This window comes from Scophthalmus maximus, chromosome 12, assembly GCF_022379125.1.
Source record: "Scophthalmus maximus strain ysfricsl-2021 chromosome 12, ASM2237912v1, whole genome shotgun sequence".
NCBI lineage: Eukaryota > Metazoa > Chordata > Actinopteri > Pleuronectiformes > Scophthalmidae > Scophthalmus > Scophthalmus maximus.
Genome location: NC_061526.1, coordinates 7,580,545 through 7,599,357, shown reverse-complemented (window position 1 = coordinate 7,599,357; position 18,813 = coordinate 7,580,545). Strand labels below are relative to the sequence as shown.

General features: G+C 44.7%; 2 protein-coding genes and 1 long non-coding RNA gene across 4 annotated transcripts in view; 1 reads left to right on the top strand and 2 right to left on the bottom strand.

Annotated features, from left to right (window-relative positions):
* Positions 1-11: 11 nt before the first annotated feature.
* Positions 12-3,915, bottom strand: LOC118284767 (tryptase). Its single transcript, XM_035607795.2, has 6 exons — positions 3,769-3,915; positions 3,455-3,469; positions 2,862-3,030; positions 1,978-2,246; positions 1,758-1,891; positions 12-1,359 (listed from the first exon to the last, which is right to left on the bottom strand). Exons 1-6 carry the CDS (start codon positions 3,824-3,826, stop codon positions 979-981), a joined length of 1,026 nt encoding a protein of 341 aa, XP_035463688.2. The 5' UTR covers positions 3,827-3,915; the 3' UTR covers positions 12-978.
* An 8,566-nt stretch (positions 3,916-12,481) lies between these two features.
* On the bottom strand, positions 12,482-17,741 carry LOC118285673. 2 transcript variants are annotated; one of them, XR_004785208.2, is made up of 2 exons: positions 17,137-17,741; positions 12,482-16,019 (listed from the first exon to the last, which is right to left on the bottom strand). It is a non-coding gene; the product is annotated as an uncharacterized LOC118285673 (long non-coding RNA). The 2 variants fall into 2 exon arrangements; XR_007031894.1 differs by lacking the exon at positions 17,137-17,741 and adding an exon at positions 16,143-16,904.
* htr2cl1 (5-hydroxytryptamine (serotonin) receptor 2C, G protein-coupled-like 1) overlaps positions 15,289-18,813 on the top strand; it is a 107,842-nt gene continuing 104,317 nt past the window's right edge. Inside the window, exon 1 of the mRNA XM_047336247.1 lies at positions 15,289-15,417. The gene's annotated coding sequence lies outside the window, so the exon portion shown is untranslated. The remainder of the gene's footprint in view (positions 15,418-18,813) is intronic.

The window sequence follows — 18,813 nt, the reverse complement described above, 5'->3', positions numbered from 1 at the left end:
ACCATACGCTGTTAAAAGTAAGTTTCAGTTTAATCGGAGATATTAATGTTGCTCTGAGAGAAAGAGACAAGGAGCAGAAACAGAGACCAACTGCTTCGACGTCAGAGAAAAAAGTCAACTTCATTTTCAGGGCGTCCAGACTCGCAGGGCCATTTTTTCACGAACACAATTTCCAACACAGACTAAAGTAATAAAAAACACACCACAGCCGCGGAATAACAATTAGACTGTTTCCTTTGCTGCAGGCGGCTTCCAGCCATCCAGAACATATGAGAGAGAGAGCGCTCGTCATATTTTATCTACGGCCTCCTGTTGGGGACTGTCGGCGCCTTCGTGTGTGAATGTTTAAAAATAGAAATGACAAAAAAACAATGTGCGAACCTCGAAGGGCATTTAAAGGACATCGTGGCACACACAGCAGCAGGGCAGATGACATATTCACAAACACATAATGAGCGCACAAATATCGGAGCATTTAATTTTTCACTCGATTGATTCTGCAAAGAGATGAGTAGCATTTTCCAACCAACAGGCGTGTGTGTAATCATGGGAAATCAAACTAGAGCTTCCAATGTTCCAGGTTTACACTGCCAGTTTAACAGGGGAAATTTCAAAAACCTTGACATATTAGGGTAATACACTAATATATATATATATATATATAAAGTTACCGCCAGTTTCAAAGAAATTTTCTCCAGCTGACGAGTCCATATGTGAAACAGAATTACGGACAGTACAACACAAAAGTGTGTGGAATCCAAACATCATCATCATAGACAATACAAGATCTGACCAATCAACATTACATTTATTCAAATGTGTGTGTGTGTGTCCACAAATAATAGAAAGACAATCTAAAGTTTATCTAATTGATCAGAAAATTACGTGAAAGAAATAACAATTCCGTACTGTTTTCTGAAGAAGAGCTCATCATCATCATTACACAGCAAATCAGACGTTTTCAGTCACACTTTCGTGCTACGCACCGGCGACCAGGACGTGGAGCGACAGAACAAGAAGAGCGAGTGAGACGAAGTGAGTGAAGTGCATCAAATTTTCGCCACCGCAAAATACACTGTCACCGCACTTGTCGCCTTCGGTGGTGAGGGGTTGCTTGGTGGTGATGGGCGGCGATGTTGCGCAGGTGAAGTTCGCGTCGCTGTCAGGCCCTGCGGATGTGAAGGTCACAAACTCGGTTTTGTTCACGCCGGTGATGGTCTCGATCCATTGCTGGTACTGGGACACGCGGGTGAAGCCGCCGGGGCTGTTGGGTCTGGCGCAGCCGTCGCCAAAACTCACAATTCCGTTCTGGACCCACCGACCAAGCTTCTTGTTCACCAGGGCCCCGCCCGAGTCTCCCTGCGGGAAGAGACGGTTTATCTTTATCTGACAGTCTGTAAACCACCCATTAATTATTCAGGTGTTGATTAGACTCGTCTAAATTTACCAGATCGTGGTTGGAGGAAACAGATTTATGGAATAAGTGCATCCTGACGGGCTGGTATGGTCGTATGACCTCATGCTAAAATAACTGTGGCCAACAACATAATAGTCAAATAGGTAATAGCCAATGAACTAAAGGCCTCTGATGGGCCATAAGGCAAACTACACCAAATGGTTTCAGGGATAGAAACACCTGCTCGTAGACGTGTGCAAGACTGCCATCTCGTTTATGCCATTTTGCTGATTTATGGGATGTTATGGTAGGTCTTCTTTTTTCAACAAGCAATTTGCATATAGATATGCGTGGCGCTCACCTGACAGGCGTCCTTCCCGCCCGCTTTGACGCCAGCACAGATCATATTCTCTGTGATGAGGAAACTGATGTCACACTGGCACTGCTTGTTTCCCACTATCGGCAGATTAACCTCCTGTAGGATGTCGGACGACTCTGATTGGAGACATTTTCAAGCACAACGTTGTAAATCAACACGCGAAGCGAGAAGTTTCTCTTCGGATTGTCCAACGTGAGCTTACGGTTAGTCGCAGTTCTGCCCCAGCCGGCGACCCAGCTGCTGAGCCCGGCGTGGAAGGTGCTGTCCGCCGTGGGCAGGCACACCGGCTGGATGAAGAGGGTAAAGTTCACGGGGGCCGACAGCTTCAGAAGACAAATGTCGTGCTCGTCGGTCAGGTAGTCGTATGCCGGATGGCACTCGATCTGAGTGACGCGCCGCGACACCTCACTGGGGTTTAGACCCGACTGGCTGAAGCGGCCCAGATAAACCGTCGCCGTGTCCCGTTCAGAACTTAAAGGAAAGCAAAGAGAAGCGTAAAGAAGTGTAGATGATGAGCATGGGAGCATATGTCTCATATGTCCTTTATTCTATCTCACGTTTTACTCTTCCGACCCCCTCAACATGTCGTCTGCCTCGTGGTCGCATTGAAATCACAATATCTTCAGCTCATTAATCGTTATCCAGATGCAGGATACCAGCGGTGAGCACGATCCCAGCATTGTTCAAGTAAAACTGTAGTTATACGAGCGCAGCGGGAGACTGTCCGAGTCAGACACTTTCACAACGGCAGGAAAACTTCCGGGAACATTCAAGCGACCAGAAACTCTATTCGGGGGCTGGCGGGAAAGGTTGGCTAAATGTCGGGAGCAATATTTGCAGAGATCTGCGTTCTCGCGTATACAGCCCCTCTGGAAAAGTTGAGGAAAATGTCCCGACTTCTGAAGCTATATCGCGAACCACCGAGCACGGCTGGTCAGTTGTTCTCATCAATAGATTTTAAGAGCTGCCTGGAAAGGAATTTTCTTCTCGCGCTTCCTCAGTTCTGAATGTGCGCGTTGGGGTCACTGACATACCGCGGCGCCGCAGGTGGAATGTGGATGGTGGAGCTGAGTGAAATCTCCTCACCCTGATATGCAGTGAGAAGCCGTCAGCACCCACTGGTTGTTGATCAGTGTCCCGGCACAGAAGTGTTTGTTTTCAGCCACGAGCGAGACCTGCCAGGGCCAACTCCCCGGGGACGCGTTGTTGCCTCCCACGATTTTGGTGTTTGACAAAGCCAGGCCGCATCCCAACACTGTGAAGAAGAGGAGAGACGAGGACCAAACACATAATGATATGCAACAGGTTCTCATTCCTCAGTTGCACAATTGGCATGTCAAGTTTGTCGTCAGACATGAAGTCCAGGAAATTGACGCGTGACGAGTGCAGGAGATTTCCCGACACGTTCACACCAACAGGAAGAGATCTGGAACGTTCAGTTCGCATAGGAGGAGTTTCTCCTGGGTTTGGTTTTAGCTTTTCCCTTGGAAAAGTTCTATGTAAATTTATATTTACCACTCGTGCTTATGGTTTTGAGATTATGCAGATGAAAAACCTGTAGACAGAAAGACTGAAGGCAAAGGTAGGAAAACGGAGGAGGCCTAAAGCTGTTCGAAATATTTCCCATCGCAGACGGGAAGAAAACCAAACCTGAAGAGCTGGTAAAAAGTTGCACTTACCTTGTGAGTGACAGCCTGAAATTCAGAAACAGAGAGAAGAATGTGTCAGGCAAAAGTGTTTGAGGGTGAAGCACAGGATGACACGTACCAGTAAGATGTTGAACACATGAACGTTTACTGCGTCTTTCTTTATTGTGTGTGGAAAATCTATTCCAACTTCCCAAGTTGATTTGGAAAACCCCACACATCTAGAGTAAAACCTTTTCAAAACTTAGTAGACCCACTTTTTCCCCCCCACAATGACATTCATCTGAGTGTGACGAATCAGACTCAAATGATAATACTGTGAAGAAAAGTCAAAGCATCTTTTTTACCTTTGCACAAGAGAAGGATGGTCACCGTTAAACCACACAGACGCTGTCGCAGAGCCATTTTGACAACTAAGCCTCCTTCACTTTGTCCTCACCGTTAAATCTCTGAGTCCTTCGGTTCAGCTCCGCCCGCACGGAGTCACACCTTCCATCCATAATCATCATCACCACCTCTTCTTCCCCTCACCGACCTCAACGCGTAAACGTCCCTGTCACGTTCACCAGGTCTCGGTGACTTTCATACCGAGAACATCAGGACAAACGGGTTTGTCTTGATGTTTCTCTGGTGCCCGCCTGACGCTTCACGCTAACTAGCTGCAATGAACACATCAAGTGAAATTCCCCACACGAGTCTTTTAAAGGATCCTGATCTGAGTCGGTGCAACGCCGTTTTTCTCTTCCCCACCACAGCAGCAGCGTAAATGCTGCAATGAGCTTCACATCATGAACATTTTCGTGGCCTTCTCATGCCGCCATACTTTTATTTGTACATTTTCGTTCAGGCCGTCTTGGGTAAAATAATTCAATCAGGACTGCAAGTGTGAATATTCGAACAGGGATCAGGAGGAAATCGTAATACGTCAATATCATTATGGATTAAATTAAAAATGATCAAATGCCTCCATCCAAGTTATAAACATGGGAATCCAGACCTCCTAGGTACCTGAGGCCTTGAACTCATCATGCTCCGTTAAATCTGTGAGCCTCCTCTAGAAAAGCATCGGTTGTAGAAGACCTGCAAATTTAAATATATTGTACATTAACCACAGACGTTTAAAAAAAACTGACATTCACTTAGTTGCTTCTCAGCTTCAGTATATCAGATTAATAAAACATTTTCATTTTCAGCGTTTTGAACGCAGCAGCGCTACGTCGTGTTTTCAGTCCTCCATTAAAGGTGACTTTAATTCTCCTGCCGTCTTTTCAGACTGACAACACCCGCTCACAATGTACTTGTCAGACTATAATATGATCTCTTATTGACAATTCTCCTTTAACTCCACTTTTACGAGCTGAGTCAGAGGAACGGTCTTTGTTTTTCCCTCTCCCCAGGTTTTGTGTTTGGCCCGAGATCATCCACCAATTTAATTTGAAGCAAAACAACGTTTACAGATCTTCCATTATAAATGACTGTCTGAATTATCATTTTGAAAATGAATGCTCTACTACTACTTATACCCTAATTACTACTCAACGCTAACAGTCTCCACACAATGCAACACGCTGCAATTTTATGACACATTACAGTCAAGGCATGCGAAATACTGATGCTTCACTAGTGTAACTGCATTTAGTGAAGAGTGTTTACTATAGAGGGGCTGTGTGTGTGTGTGTGTGTGTGTGTGTGTGTGTGTGTGTGTGTGTGTGTGTGTGTGTGTGTGTGTGTGTGATCGACAGGTGTCATACTTTTGACCAGACACTTAGGTCGAAAAAGTTCAAACACTCATGTGACGTGTTCCAGATCTTTCAAAACTCTGGTTTAACAAAAGAAACATTTAAAAACTTCCTCCGAACATGTGATGTGGCACATTTCCCTGAAAGGATGAGTCTGCAAACCTTTCTGATCTTTCTGCCTTTGCACCTGTAATTATGAGAGAGAAAGACAAACACACCCACGTCTTCTAAACATTCCGTGCTTCCAGTTCGCCCATTAAGAGCTTATTATTTTCCTGGCACTCAGTCGTGAGATATGTCTCGGTACAGTCATTAAAACCATATTTTTAGCTTTTGTGTGAAAGGCAGCAGCAGCTGCCGGCGTATTCTTAACGTTGTGACTCCTCTGCAGAACAAGCTGCAAGGGGATTTTACAACTGGAAAAACTACATATGTTTACTATATTCATTTTTTTTTAACTAAGGGATTTGTATTAAGTCCACTGTCTGATACATTACGTGAAAAGCCAGAAGGGACCTAATCTCTTACTAATCATCAGATCATGACGAGCTCGTCATTTATTATTATCGTTTTTATCAAAATGTGATACATGCTTGTTTGATATATATTTCTTAAAAATGTATTCTACCCAATGTATTTGCAAGATTCCATCTATTTTTTTGTTTTTGCAGATGAGTCCGGATTAGTTCGCTTCTTAAAGCTGTAGGCACAAAATATTTCAGAAACATTTTCTGGGAGTAAATATGAATTTGAAATGCTGGTTTGTTATTTTCATCATACACATGACATGCTTTTGAATTCTTTAGTAATTATTTGCCTTGAATCACTCCGATTCATTCTTCAGATATCAGCATTCACCCAAAGCTTTTTAAACACCATGAACCATAAAGTAGCCTGCTATTAAAATACTATTAATATATATCTTTTTAATTATTGCATTAGTAGGAATTTGTGTTACGCCCAGAAATTATGTAATTCCTGAAGCAGCCAAAGAGTGACTGAACCAGTTTTTGGTTTCCAGGAGCCGCTGAATGGCCGATCCACCAAATTCCTTCCATTCTTCAGAGGTGTACTGAGATTGTTTGCTCGTCTGTTTTGAATCATAAACACAGATTCATGGAAAAAATACCAGAAGCAGGAAGGTACTCTTGTCTTTAATGTGCAATTCGATTGCATTCCACATTAATTCAATTGATGCAAATTGTCGAACCGCAGTTATGCAACAGAGATTCAACTTCATTATATGACTCAGGAGTTTGATGTGAGTAAAAAGGTCCATGTGTGTTATTCTGGAACACCCTGGTTCTCTGCACTTCAGATTTTTTATTGATTCTACGGTGGTTAATTATCAGTTCATGAATTTGGGGAACACTTTGGCCCTGTTCACAAACGTTAAAAAATTATAACAATTCACTTTTTTCTTCCGTCTCCGTTACCAAAAGCAATCAAATTGCGAAAGGTGTCTACGCGAAAAACATAGCCAGGTAGTTTGGAATACATTTCTATCAGGGTGTTAAATTACATCTTATAATCAATGCGTGTTTTTAAATCAAGATATTGACGTGACATTTGCCCTTACACCCTAATACATTTCTAGATGGTTAAAGTTCCAGTTTCTGGTCAGAGGAAAGGTGGAGGTGGAGGTGTGGTAGAGTAGATGGAACAGTCGAAGGCTGTGACGGCTGAGGAGAGATTGATCGTGGCGCGATATGCAGCAGAAATTGGTCGTAATGATACTGATTAACTGATGCAATCATACGAAAGCCTTTCATCCCTCCCAATCAGATGGATGGGGACAGCAGGAGAATATTGATTGGATGTGAGCGATGAATAGATGAGGTGTGTGTGTGTGTGTGTGTGGGTGTGGGTGTGGGTGTGGGTGGGTAGGTGGGTGCGTGCGCAAAAGTGGAGTTCAGGAACTGAATCTTAATCTGCTGCTCAACATCACGACACCGAGACGCAGATCTCCACGATAAATGTAGCTGGATGTTGACGGTTGACACTCGAGACCAAACGTTAACTCGAGACTCATCAGATTTAAAGAGACTGTTTTAAAATCCCCAATATATGGTTTAAAGTCTTTTGGAAAATTGCGAGAACTCACACAACTTTCAATTACATCTAACACCATAGTATCTGTGGTGCATTGTGAAGATGGAGCACAATAAAATATAGCAGACATTCATTTTCCATTCTAGATGAATTGTAATAACTAGCACACTCTATTAGCATAAAACACAAAACAAACTAAGACTAGTCTGGAGGAACAGACGTACATTTCCTTGTTGTTGAATAGCCTGTACCCTTCGGCAGGCATCTTCCGATGCTGATGAATCACATTCGCTTGCCAATTTCCATAATTTGCTTCCTCCAGTTTCACGCCAAACATCATCAAACCTGACTGACACGTTTTTCAAATGCAAATCCTCTTCCTGCTATTCTCAAAATGAAGAATTGATTGTCTGCGGTGATAACTGGTTTTGAGCTATTGCATAACTCAAGTTGCTTCCTTATATATTTCTGGGACATACCAGGTACATTAGACAACCAGGAGTGTTCAGGTGTCACCTGACAAGTTGTACTTTAGACAACATGAGATATTTTTTGAAAAAGCTGAATTGCATGGTGGAAAGTAACATTCAGATAATTGCCATGTTTCATGAATAGTTACAAAATGCTTATGTCCTTAAAGTCAAAATTGAAGCCCAAAAATCTGGATTGCCCCCTGGTGGCCGACTGCGGTATGGGTCAGAAGCCCCGCCCCCTCCATGTTCATGATAGCAGATGGGACATGGACCAAACAAAAAAATTATATCTATGTACACGTCAATTGCATTTTTTTCCCAAAGATAAGCTTGTTATTTCAGGTCGTTTTTATGATGCAGGTGAATGTTCCAGTTTTAACTTGTTTGACACGTTTGATGCTATAAAAACACTCTCTGATCACGACTGAGCACAGTCTAGTTCCAAATGTTGTCACCGGTGCAAGATGGCAGCTCCCACATCTGGGATATTTTATTATTTTTTAAGTGGCAGGGAGTGGAGACTTCATCACTAGAGTTCCTCTCACCTTGAAGTACAGCCTCTTCAAACTTCTGTCAGATTTATTTTCCTCGAAGAAACAGACAGGATTACCATATTGGCCTGTGACACATCCAACCTGACAATGCTTCAATTTCCAGTGTCATTCCGGTGGAGAATGCGCCGCCATTGGCTCGTTTATCTCGGCTCGTATGTTTATCTGGTCAATCTATTGACACACTCCTTCGGCCGTGCAAACAGTCGCCCGACTGATAATCCCCGGGCTAACGCTTGCGTGCGGTGTTGACTCTTGAGTAAGTTCGTGAATGAGACTCTTGGTTTTCTGATTGCTTTTTTTTTTGTGGAAATCAAATATAAGCCCTCAAGAGCTGGCGGGACGACGAATCTTCTGTGTCTTTGCATGAATTTGCGAATCGGGCGGCGAGAGCTTGGATTCATCTGCCGCAGCTGCACTGCTCCCAAGGCAGATGTAGACGACGCCCTCTGCAAGCTGCAGAAACCTGTGAACTGTTGTTGGAACGATCGTTTTCACATCTATGTTCACAAACTTATGATTGTGTAGGTCTGGATTTTATTGAGAGATAATTGCTTGTAATATGTGTTGGACGTTTCGGAGCAACTCCGCCTCCAAAAGGACCTAAAGAATCTACGCTTAGAAGCGTTCAAGTTGCTGTGGAGGCACCGAGACACGTTTAAAAAACAAATAAGATAAAGTTTTGATGCAGTTTGTGAAAGAAGGTGGAACGAGAGGCCCAGGGAGCCTTTTTCCTGTCATTACCTGACAACGCAGCCGTAAATCTAACAGTTTTCTTTGTCACTAACAATCACAACGGTTGAAGGAAAATGCCTAATGACTAAAAATGATTTGAATCAATGTCCATTTAGGCGACATTTTGTTTTTAATTTGTTGTCGTGTGTGTGTGTGTGTGTGTGTGTGTGTGTGTGTGTGTGTGTGTGTGTGTGTGTGTGTGTGTGTGTGTGTGTGTGTGTGTGTGTGTGTGTGTGTGTGTGTGTGTGTGTGTGTGTGTGTGTGTGTGTGTGTGTGTGTGTGCAGCCAATCGATGCAGAATGCAGAAGACGTGAACACGTGAACGCGAGAGGCTCTGCCCCCCTCCGCAGCTGATGCTGCTGCCGCCACTTCACATTTCCTGGCGAAGGCTTCAGGTGAACTGAAAAAAGCCAGAGCACAGATTTTTTTGGGAGCAATTTGTTTTGGCCTTTCGTGGCAGAAATGCAATCAGATTAGGGGCTAACAAGCTATTTCATGCTGATTAAAGCACAAACAGGAAAAACCTTTGCCTTCGTGCCGCCCGCCATCGGCTCAGGCTTCTGCAGAACGCATTTACATAACTGGTGGAATAATGGAAGTGTGTGAGTGTGTGTGTGTGTGTGTGTGTGTGTGTATGTGTGTGTGTGTGTGTGTTTGTGTCCTTGGTTGATGCAGTTGAATCAGGAAGACGGAGACAGTGGAAGTCTTCAGCAGAAGCATTTATGACAAGAGCACAACATATTGGAGAGAGACTGTGTGTGTGTGTGTGTGTGTGTGTGTGTGTGACTGTGACTGGAGGGCTTCACACTTTTCTTCCAATCAGTTCCTTTGTCTCTGTGTGTTGTCAAGCAGAAGATGACTCATGTGCAGCAGAGACCCGTACAGGTGTGTGTGGGTGTGTGTGTGTGTCCGCGCACCTGTGCCCATTATAAGGAGGCACAAGTGCTCAATTTTAAACTTTAAAACCCAAGCACGTAAACGCCAAAGATTAAATATTGGTTTGACTTCTTTAGACTTACTTATTTTATTTTATTTCACTCGCTCTGTTGTGCTGATACGCGCACACACACACACACACACACACACACAAGCATAATTTCATTCTCTCCAAGCTCGGACGATCAGTAACCAATTACGACTCCATTCTCTCTCCTGCTCTGTGACTTCCAGAGAAAGTTGAAATCAGAAGTGCAGGAGTGTTTGGATCTCAGACACACACACACGCACACACACGCACACACACACACACACACACACACACACACACACACACACACACACACACACACACGGAATCTAGACTTTTCACACCTTTCAAAATAATATTTTTCGGGTTGTTCGGCCTCTTGTCGCAAACAACAAGAGGTCCTCTGCTCACTGGGGAGTGAAACATGATTGATAGATTCCTTTCCCTCCCTCTCTCTCTCTCTCTCTCTCTCTCTCTCTCTCTCTCTCCCTCTCTCTCCCTCTCTCTCCCTCTCTCTCTCTCTCTCTCTCTCTCTCCCGCCCGCTGTCTGTTCAGGCCTGAAGTGCGAACGTGCTCTTCACACATTTATTAATTTGGAAAGACTTTTCGATTTTCCCCTGCTCCTCCAAAAACATGAAACTTAAAAATGATTATTTGTTTTTTAAATAATAGTTTGCATCGGCGTGGTCGGGAAACAATCGATTTTAATTAGTCCTCGAAGCCAAATAAGTTTCGTAAGGGAAGAGAGGAGGAGGTGTAATTGGCTGTAAAACACGTTTTCATCTGCAATTTTTTTTAATATTAAAATCTGATGAGTTAATTAATTTCTGCTGCCGCTGCTTTTTGTCTGTCTTCACAAGATGAATAACAATCATTTTCAGTTCCACCTCAGACGGACATGATAAAGGTCTCGAGTACGTACAGCAGCGTTGTAAAACTCAAGCGGTTCTCCGTCCACACGAACGTTTTACCTCAAGTTACTGAATCCACCAGATTTATTTTCCTGAACTTTTACCAAACTCCGGCTCAGGCTGTTTGTCGGCGTGTGCGTTAGAAAGGGCCACGGTCGCACGCAAGCCCTGCCTGGAGCGGCGCAAGTGTTAGCTTCCCGTCAAAACTCACTGTAAGTTGCTGGCATAAATGTCAGGAGGACTTTTAGAACAGAAAAGTTGACGTGTAGATGTGGTTATTGATTGGATTAAGATGCCTTCTATGCATCCACAAGGAAAACGGCAGCAAACATGATGTCACAAGCATAATATCTTGTGCCTCCTCCTTCTCCTCTTCCTCCTCTTCCTCGTCCTGTCTCATCTTTAATCCTCGTCAGATGACTGGTAAACGAGGGTGAAACAGGTTTCAATTAAACACATAAGAACTCAAGTCACATTTTCCCTGAGCAGCTTAGAAATGAGATGGGAGTTCTCTCTCACACACACACACACACACACACACACACACACACACAAGGTTATTTGCTGTAAGCATTGCTTTGTGTTCAGCCAGATTTCTATTAAAATGCATCATGTCTTTGGGTGATTATAATCTGGGTCACTATGTATGTACATGTGTGTGTGTGTGTGTGTGTGTTCAGGGAAGAAAAGACTCAAAGCTCACATTTGCTTGCTTATCTATTTGGCTTGTGTGTATGTGTGTTCATTGAAGAGGGACATGCAGCGGCTCTTGGAAGCTTCTGCAGCATGACGGTGTCTGTTAATCGCTTCTCTCCGTCTGCATTTGTCGTGAGGCCTCGGTGTGTGTGTGTGTGTGTGTGTGTGTGTGTGTGTGTGTGTGTGTGTGTGTGTGTGTGTGTGTGTGTGTGTGTGTGTGTGTGTGTGTGTGTGTGTGTGTGTGTGTGTGTGGGAGGGTTTTGAATATGCACGCTGAATAATGACTCAAAGAAAGAATGAATTTGTCAGCCGATCATTTTGGAGTCAGAGAATAGTGGGAAAATGATTTTCGAGAGCTCAGCCTCAGAAATACAAAGCCTATAGATATTACAATTTTCAATGATATAAAAGAAAAAGAAGTATATATATCTTCACATTTTTCATACAGTGATGTAATGACGTGTGTGTCTATGGTCTCTAGTCAGTAGAAAACACATCTGGTTGTTGGAAGGTTCAGTGGCACCAGCACCTAAACGTTTCTTCTTCTTTCTTCTTTGTCAAATTTTTTAAACGCCTCATTTAAAAATCCACTTGTTTGTTATCGACCTGTTGTCGTGGCCACCTGTCATTTTTAATCTCAGCGTCTACTCTCATAAAACTTAGGCCAAATAATAATAAAAAAAGACATTTTGCACAAAGTAAAATCATAGTTTTCTGTGAAAACGTGTGACCTCAGGTGGGAGGAGACGGAACGGGTTTGAGAGGGTGATTTCCTCCTTTTCTCCTAAATTGCCGATGATTCCGGCTCCAAAAACAGAATAATAGCGAGGGTGACTCATTTCCTGATAATGTCGTCCGGGAACGGGCCTCGCTCTCATCCGGTGGCCGTAACACGTCCTCATTGCGCAGTGAAACTCTTTTATGTGGCTAATAATAAAGCAGCCGACCTCCTGAGACCGTCTTCAGACAGAAGAGCAGCGGGTTGAGGGAGAAAGTCAGAGACGTCAGGGACCAATCGAGACGAAGGGGGAGTGAGAGCAAACAACCAGGATGTTTATGAAGCATCTTTAAAAACAGTTACGACCACACCGAGACCAGAATCACCTTTTGAGGCTCGACACCTGCGTGATAGGAGAAGATTTTATATGAACATACATAACACGAGTGAGAAGAAGTAAAAGTAGCAGCAGGGATGAAATGTTGGACTCGTTGCAGTCGGACCCTTGATGAGCCTCGATATCCTGCGACGAGAGAAGAGTCCGGGGGGAAAACGTCGAAGGGAGAATTGATTGAGTCTGGCAGTCGGATCCTGAACCAATTGGCCAATTATGGGGCATCGTTCGAATGATAATGACGACCGGTTGCTGCTCGCGCACTTTAAATTCGTCTCCCGAAGCTCAAGAAATAACTTCTCAGAGCTTGAAGTGAAGAATTGTAACATGGTCGTGTCTGTAAGGGACGGAGAGGGTTTAGAAACGGGGTTCAGTTGGAGGGAGCTTCACGTACACATTCAACAGAGATCAAATTCTATGAATCTTACTACAACGCGTGGAATCTCTGTCTGTCCCTAAGTCGAGTATCTCCAGAACCTTTAGTCCGGTCTTCCTCAAACTTGGCAGGTGAGTCATTGAGAGACTGCAGCAGAGAACTTGGTACAATTTGGATGCAAGAAACGTTCACTATGGATGAAGTTTGAATAAACAGACGAACGGCGATCCGCAGCAGTGGCGGCGGCTGGGAATCGCGACTTCACCGAACTTTGTCCTGGAAGGGGCTCGGAGCGGGCACTCCTCTCTCCTGTACCTCGCCGAGGCCGCGCCACGTTGAAGAAATCCCCGGGTCCACCCGTTCATCCTGATCCGCTCTACAATTTCGCGGGTTCTTCCTCGGGTCACTCCCGAATCGTAAGAGACGACCTTCTACTAGCGGCTGATCGTGATGGGACACAAACTCTCTGGCACAATGTTGAACCATGAAAACTGTTTGTCCTTCCACAAATCTCTTGTGCAGAGGCGAATGAGTTTGCGTTTGCACTCCGGTCGTACTTGTGAAAATCCTTCTCCCAACGTCAGCTTCAGATTTACTTTACTCATTATTGCCGGTGTGAAGCCTCTTTCGTGACGCTCCGTCCTCTGTCGGTCGAACGGCCTTCCACAACACAGGCTGCTTCATACGTCCCGTAACGTCTGAACTTCTCCGAGCGAACACACACGACCTGATCCGTGATCCCGGTCTCAACCCGAGCCGCGTCGTTCCCATTCCCCTCCTGCCACCTCTTCTGCTCTGTTTCTCTCCAGTTGAACTTCCTGATCCGTCACTTCCTGGTGAGGACGTGTGCAGACAGGTAAAGTCAAGGGGAAGGTGGAGGACAAATTTATACGTCTGGAAATTGAATGCAGCAGAGTGGCGGTGTCTGCAGAGGACGTGAACACCACACACACACACACACACACACACACACACACACACACGAGTGCAATCGTCCCCCCTCGGAACGTCGGCGATTCCCAGATTGCCTGCGTCGCGACCAAAGTGATTTCAAGGAGAAACATTTGTTTAAATAATTTCCATCTCATCGGGGAAGTGTGTGATGCCGTTGTTGTTGTAGTTCTTTCTCCTGGTCATTGATTTTTATTTTTTTTTTAGAGCGAGAGAGGAAGGGACGTGGAGAGACTCAGTGTTTACACCGTACACCAATTAGTTCTGATGAAGTGTGTGTCGGCGGATCGAATGAAGTTGTAAATCAATTATTCTATCAGGGGATGTTTTTTGGGAGGCGTTTCCCCTGGTAGAACCACGGAAAGAGAGGATTATTAATCTGACAAAATACTGGAGTTGCACAAATTACAATTTGACATCGGTTCAAGTAAAATTGAATACAAGTTTACCAATTAATCAATCAATTAAACTTTATTCACACTTGGCTGAGCTGGAGCAGTTTGTGCATTGAGAGAAACAAATGCTATAATTCTTTTTTCCAATTTTCTTGAAATCCGGTTTCAAAAAATATATATATTTTTTAATGGGAACAAGTCCAACTGACATCGATCAGTTTATATATAAAGGATATATATTTCTACCTAATTCTGCTGAGGCTCCAACTCTGTTGCCACATGAAGCAGCAGATTCTCATCGTAAATTTCGGGGGATTAGAATGAACGTTTTCTAAATCCCGGAAGTGTGTGTGCGTGTGAGTCAGTGTGTGTGTGTGTGTGTTTTTTTAAAGGCTTAATATGACGAGTGTTCTCTGATCACTGCCTCAGCTTCCCCCAACAAGCTTGTTTATTACCCACAGTGGCAGAAACACACACACAAATACACACAAATGCTCAGAGAAACATTTGCATACACACACACACACACACACACCTGGCATCGCTGTGTAGCAGATTGGCGACGTCGATGAATGCCAGAATGAAATATGACAGCCAATCTCCCGCTGTGGTCACTCACGCGCTAACAAATCCATTCACTGTGACACCGGCCGCCAATTTACTACTTCATGGAAATTTCACGTCCACAGAAAAAGAGTAAGCGACACCGACAGCAGTCAGTCAGTCAGTCAGTCTGACTGTGAAAAAATTAACTGATCAATCAATAATGACATTACTTGTTAGTTAAAAAGGTCAAATGGGTCAAATTGAAAAGGACCTCGAGACTGTGACGTCAATCTGAACTTCTGCAGCAGGAGAATCTCGTGTTGACGGCCGTAAATACAAGAACTCTTTTCTTTCTTTCTGCAGCGGGGTCATGATCGCGTCCTTCCTCCTGCTGCAAGACGCCACTGAACATCCGGAAAACCTCCCTGTCGGCTTGAACGCGCCTGACTCGGAAAATCTCCTGCTCCGACACTACGGAAAACTGAAAACGAGGTACGTCTGAGGCCGACAACACCATGAGAGCTTGTGTGTGTGTGTGTGTGTGTGTGTGTGTGTGTGTGTGTGTGTGTGTGTGTGTGTGTGTGTGTGTGTGTGTGTGTGTGTGTGTGTGTGTGTGTGTGTGTGTGTGTGTGTGTGTGTGTGTGTGTGTGTGTGTGTGTGTGTGTGTGTGTGAGAGAGTGATGGTCGTCTCTCTTAAGAGTCTTGTTTGTGTCATTCCGGGAGAAGAAGAAATGATAACATTTTATATACATATAAAGTGGAAGATGGAATTCCGTCCTCGATGCTCGAGGAAGTGGATTATTAAAAAACCTACACGGTTTATTACCTTCACAGCATGACTTCCCCAGCTCATTATACTGTCAAATATTAAATACCTAATATATCAGCCTGACAGTGGATTGAGTGGAACTTTTGTGGACTAAGTTTTTTCCTCTATGGGGGGACGCAAATTTCCATACAGCCATGAACTTCTGGGAAGGCACAAAACATGGAGGGGGTGGGGCTTAGGAGCTTTACCGCAGTCAGCCACCAGGGGGGCGTTCCCATCTTTCCAACAAGTTTCGTGGAAAAGAAATAAATCTGTAGTTTTCCTGCTGAATAACAAAGAAAAAAAAACAGACAGGGAAGAAAACATGACCATTAGTATTAGCTGCAAGTATTAACAGCAGCTAATTAATAAAGAATACATGTTACATAATTCATACATGTAAATCAACCTTTTTTTTTTTTTAAAGCGATGTATCCTACACGTCACACAGGAAGAGCTTCCCACTCCCAACGCACTGCTGTCGGTCCAGAAGAACGTTTGGAATGTTTCCTACACGCCGATCTGGCGTGCGGAGACCAGCCGAGGTCAAGTTCACCATATTTCACCGTATTTGTTTTGAAATCCTGACACGTTGACAAGACGAGAGTCCAAACGAGGGCTGAAGCTCGGGAGCTGGGGGATTAAGACAAAGACAGACCGTCTGCGGCTGCAGCGGAGAAAACGCGGATCAAGGAATGTGTTAGTCTAAAGCTCTAAGGACGAATGATTCCATCCTTCAGATTTTCCTTTAAAGGAGCTCAAAGATCTTTTTCTCGGGAAACGTTGTTCAGAGAGTCGCAGCTCGTTGGAGTCGCTCGGTGAATCACAATCCAAAGTTTACACACTTCTAATAAGAAAAGAACAGGAGAGCAAAAGGGCGGCGGCGGCGGCTCCGATTCCCACAGAGGGAATGTGATCCTGATCTCTGAGCCGACGGTATTTCACAGATTTAAGCAAAAGAAAGAAGTTCACACAAAATAGAAAGTCGGGATCATCCCTCCGCGACAACCGGCACGGAGACTGGAGACGTTGTTACTCCGGGTCCCTTTCTAAAGCTACAATGCTTCCCGCAGCACCGTGATGAAATTAATCCCATTTGTGTGTGAGAAAAAACTTTTGTCTGGAATTGAACAAGTAAGCTTTCTAATCCGATGCCAGCGGAGCAGAGGCCCCGGAGTGATTCCTCCTCCTGCCGCTGCCGCTGTCGCTGCTCCGTGGAGGCAAATGGACGGAAAATGTCCCAGTGAGCCCGAGAGAGAACGGCCGGAGGATCGCCGGAGGATTCCCGGTTCCCGCTTGACCTTCGTATGGGAACGACAAAGTCATGTCCCAAAACTCCAAGCCGACAGCTGACGAAAAGATACGCAACATGTCAAATTGCTCCAATTAATCAAGTCTCTTACCATCAACCTCGTGCTTCTCTTTCTCCCGCCATGTTTCTGCGCCTGACGTCAGAAACTCGCCACGCGCCTCGACATTGTCAGCCTCTTTTTTCCGCGTTGTTGCTCCGACTCCTGGTGGTTTTTCCCAGTTTGGTCTGTTCCTCGTTTCTCTCGGAGAGGTTTTTCCGCGGCTCAGTGTCGGACTCCGAGGTGAAACCTCCCGTGTCGGGTGACGGAGCAGGAGCAGGTGAACGCAGCCTGGTGAGGAACTGGAGGGTTCAGGAGAGGAAGGGGACGCGGCCCAGTTCCATCCTCAGCCTGATTAGCTTGAGTGCATGAATGAAACTCCCTGGCTGAGTGGACATTGGCTGTTGTTTGTGAGGGATGAGACGCTGCACTTTGTGGAATCACATGCTGCCGGGATCATATTTCATTTCAGAGGCTGTTAACTAATACAGTACATCTATCTGTCCATCTATCCAATTATCCGTCGCTCTGTCCTTTTGTCCTTCCTTCCTTCGTTCATTCCTTTGTTCATTTTTTCCTTCCTCAGTTCATTCTTTCCTACTTCCCTTTGTTCGTTTCCTCGTTCATTCCTTCGTTTATTCCTTCGTTCATTATTTCCTTCTTTCCTTAGTTCATTCCTTCATTCTTTCTTACTTTCCTTCCTTCCTTCCTTTCTTCGTTTTTTCCTTCTTTCGTTCATTCGTTCGTTTCTTGGTTCATTCCTTTGTTCATTTGTTCATTTGTTCATTCCTTCGTTCATTCCTTTGTTCATTCCTTTGTTCATTCCTTTGTTCATTCCTTCCTTCGTTCATTCAATAAGATCAATCAATTAATCGTTCGTAGCTTCGGTTCGTTCCCTCGTTCCTTGGGAGGGATCCGTCTCTCCTCGGCACTAGGATTTATTTCTGAGCATATGAATTATTCATATTTTGAGATTACAGCTCTGTTTTGTGAGTCACTCTGGAGGCAGGTGTGTTTTTTTCACATAGCGTGTATTTACCCCCCCAACAAAAACTGTCTTCCCTGGAGCAGCTGTAATTCAGTGTAATCAAATAAAACCGTGTGTGTGTGTGTGTGTGTGTGTGTGTGTGTGTGTGTGTGTGTGTGTGTGTGTGTGTGTGTGTGTGTGTGTGTGTGTGTGTGTGTGTGTGTGTGTGTGTGTGTGTGTGTGTGTGTGTGTGTGTGTGTGTGTGTGTGTGTGTGAGAGAGAGAGAGAGAGGCTGAATGATAGTGGGAGAGATGAGATGAGATGTGAAGGGGATACAGGTGCAGAGATGCTTCACTCTGATCTCTAATTCTCTCTCTGGAACAACACACACTCGAGCTGAGAAACTTATGATGAATTCAGCGGAGTCTCTCTGACAGAAAGGAAGATGGAACGATCACTCAGCGTCAGAGCGCAGAGCCAAACCTGACTGTCGCCGTCGTCCCTTCAGTCCGGTCGTTCCACGACCTCCCCTGCATGTTGAGTCTTGTATCCGTGACGACGGAGGTCCCGTCCCTCGCCGCGGATACACTCCGAGGATCCGGAACGCTCGCCGCCGAAGGGGAGCTATTTAAAGAGATGCCTCCTGTGGGCTGCATCAGAGGCTGGAGGACGTTCTGAAACATTGTACAAACAGAAACGCAACCAAAGGTAAAAGGAGCATCACCAAGGTCAAAGTCTCCCGTTAGTTTTATTTAAAGCCACAA

What these genes read in the sequence shown, in the direction of transcription:
- LOC118284767 (XM_035607795.2), bottom strand. Translation starts at nt 3,826, where the DNA reads ATGGCTCTGCGACAGCGTCTGTGTGGTTTAACGGTGACCATCCTTCTC. An exon ending in GGGCAGAACTGCGACTAACC is followed by an intron (nt 1,892 to 1,977) that starts GTAAGCTCACGT and finishes GTCTCCAATCAG; the next exon opens with AGTCGTCCGACATCCTACAG. An exon ending in GCGGGAAGGACGCCTGTCAG is followed by an intron (nt 1,360 to 1,757) that starts GTGAGCGCCACG and finishes CTCTTCCCGCAG; the next exon opens with GGAGACTCGGGCGGGGCCCT.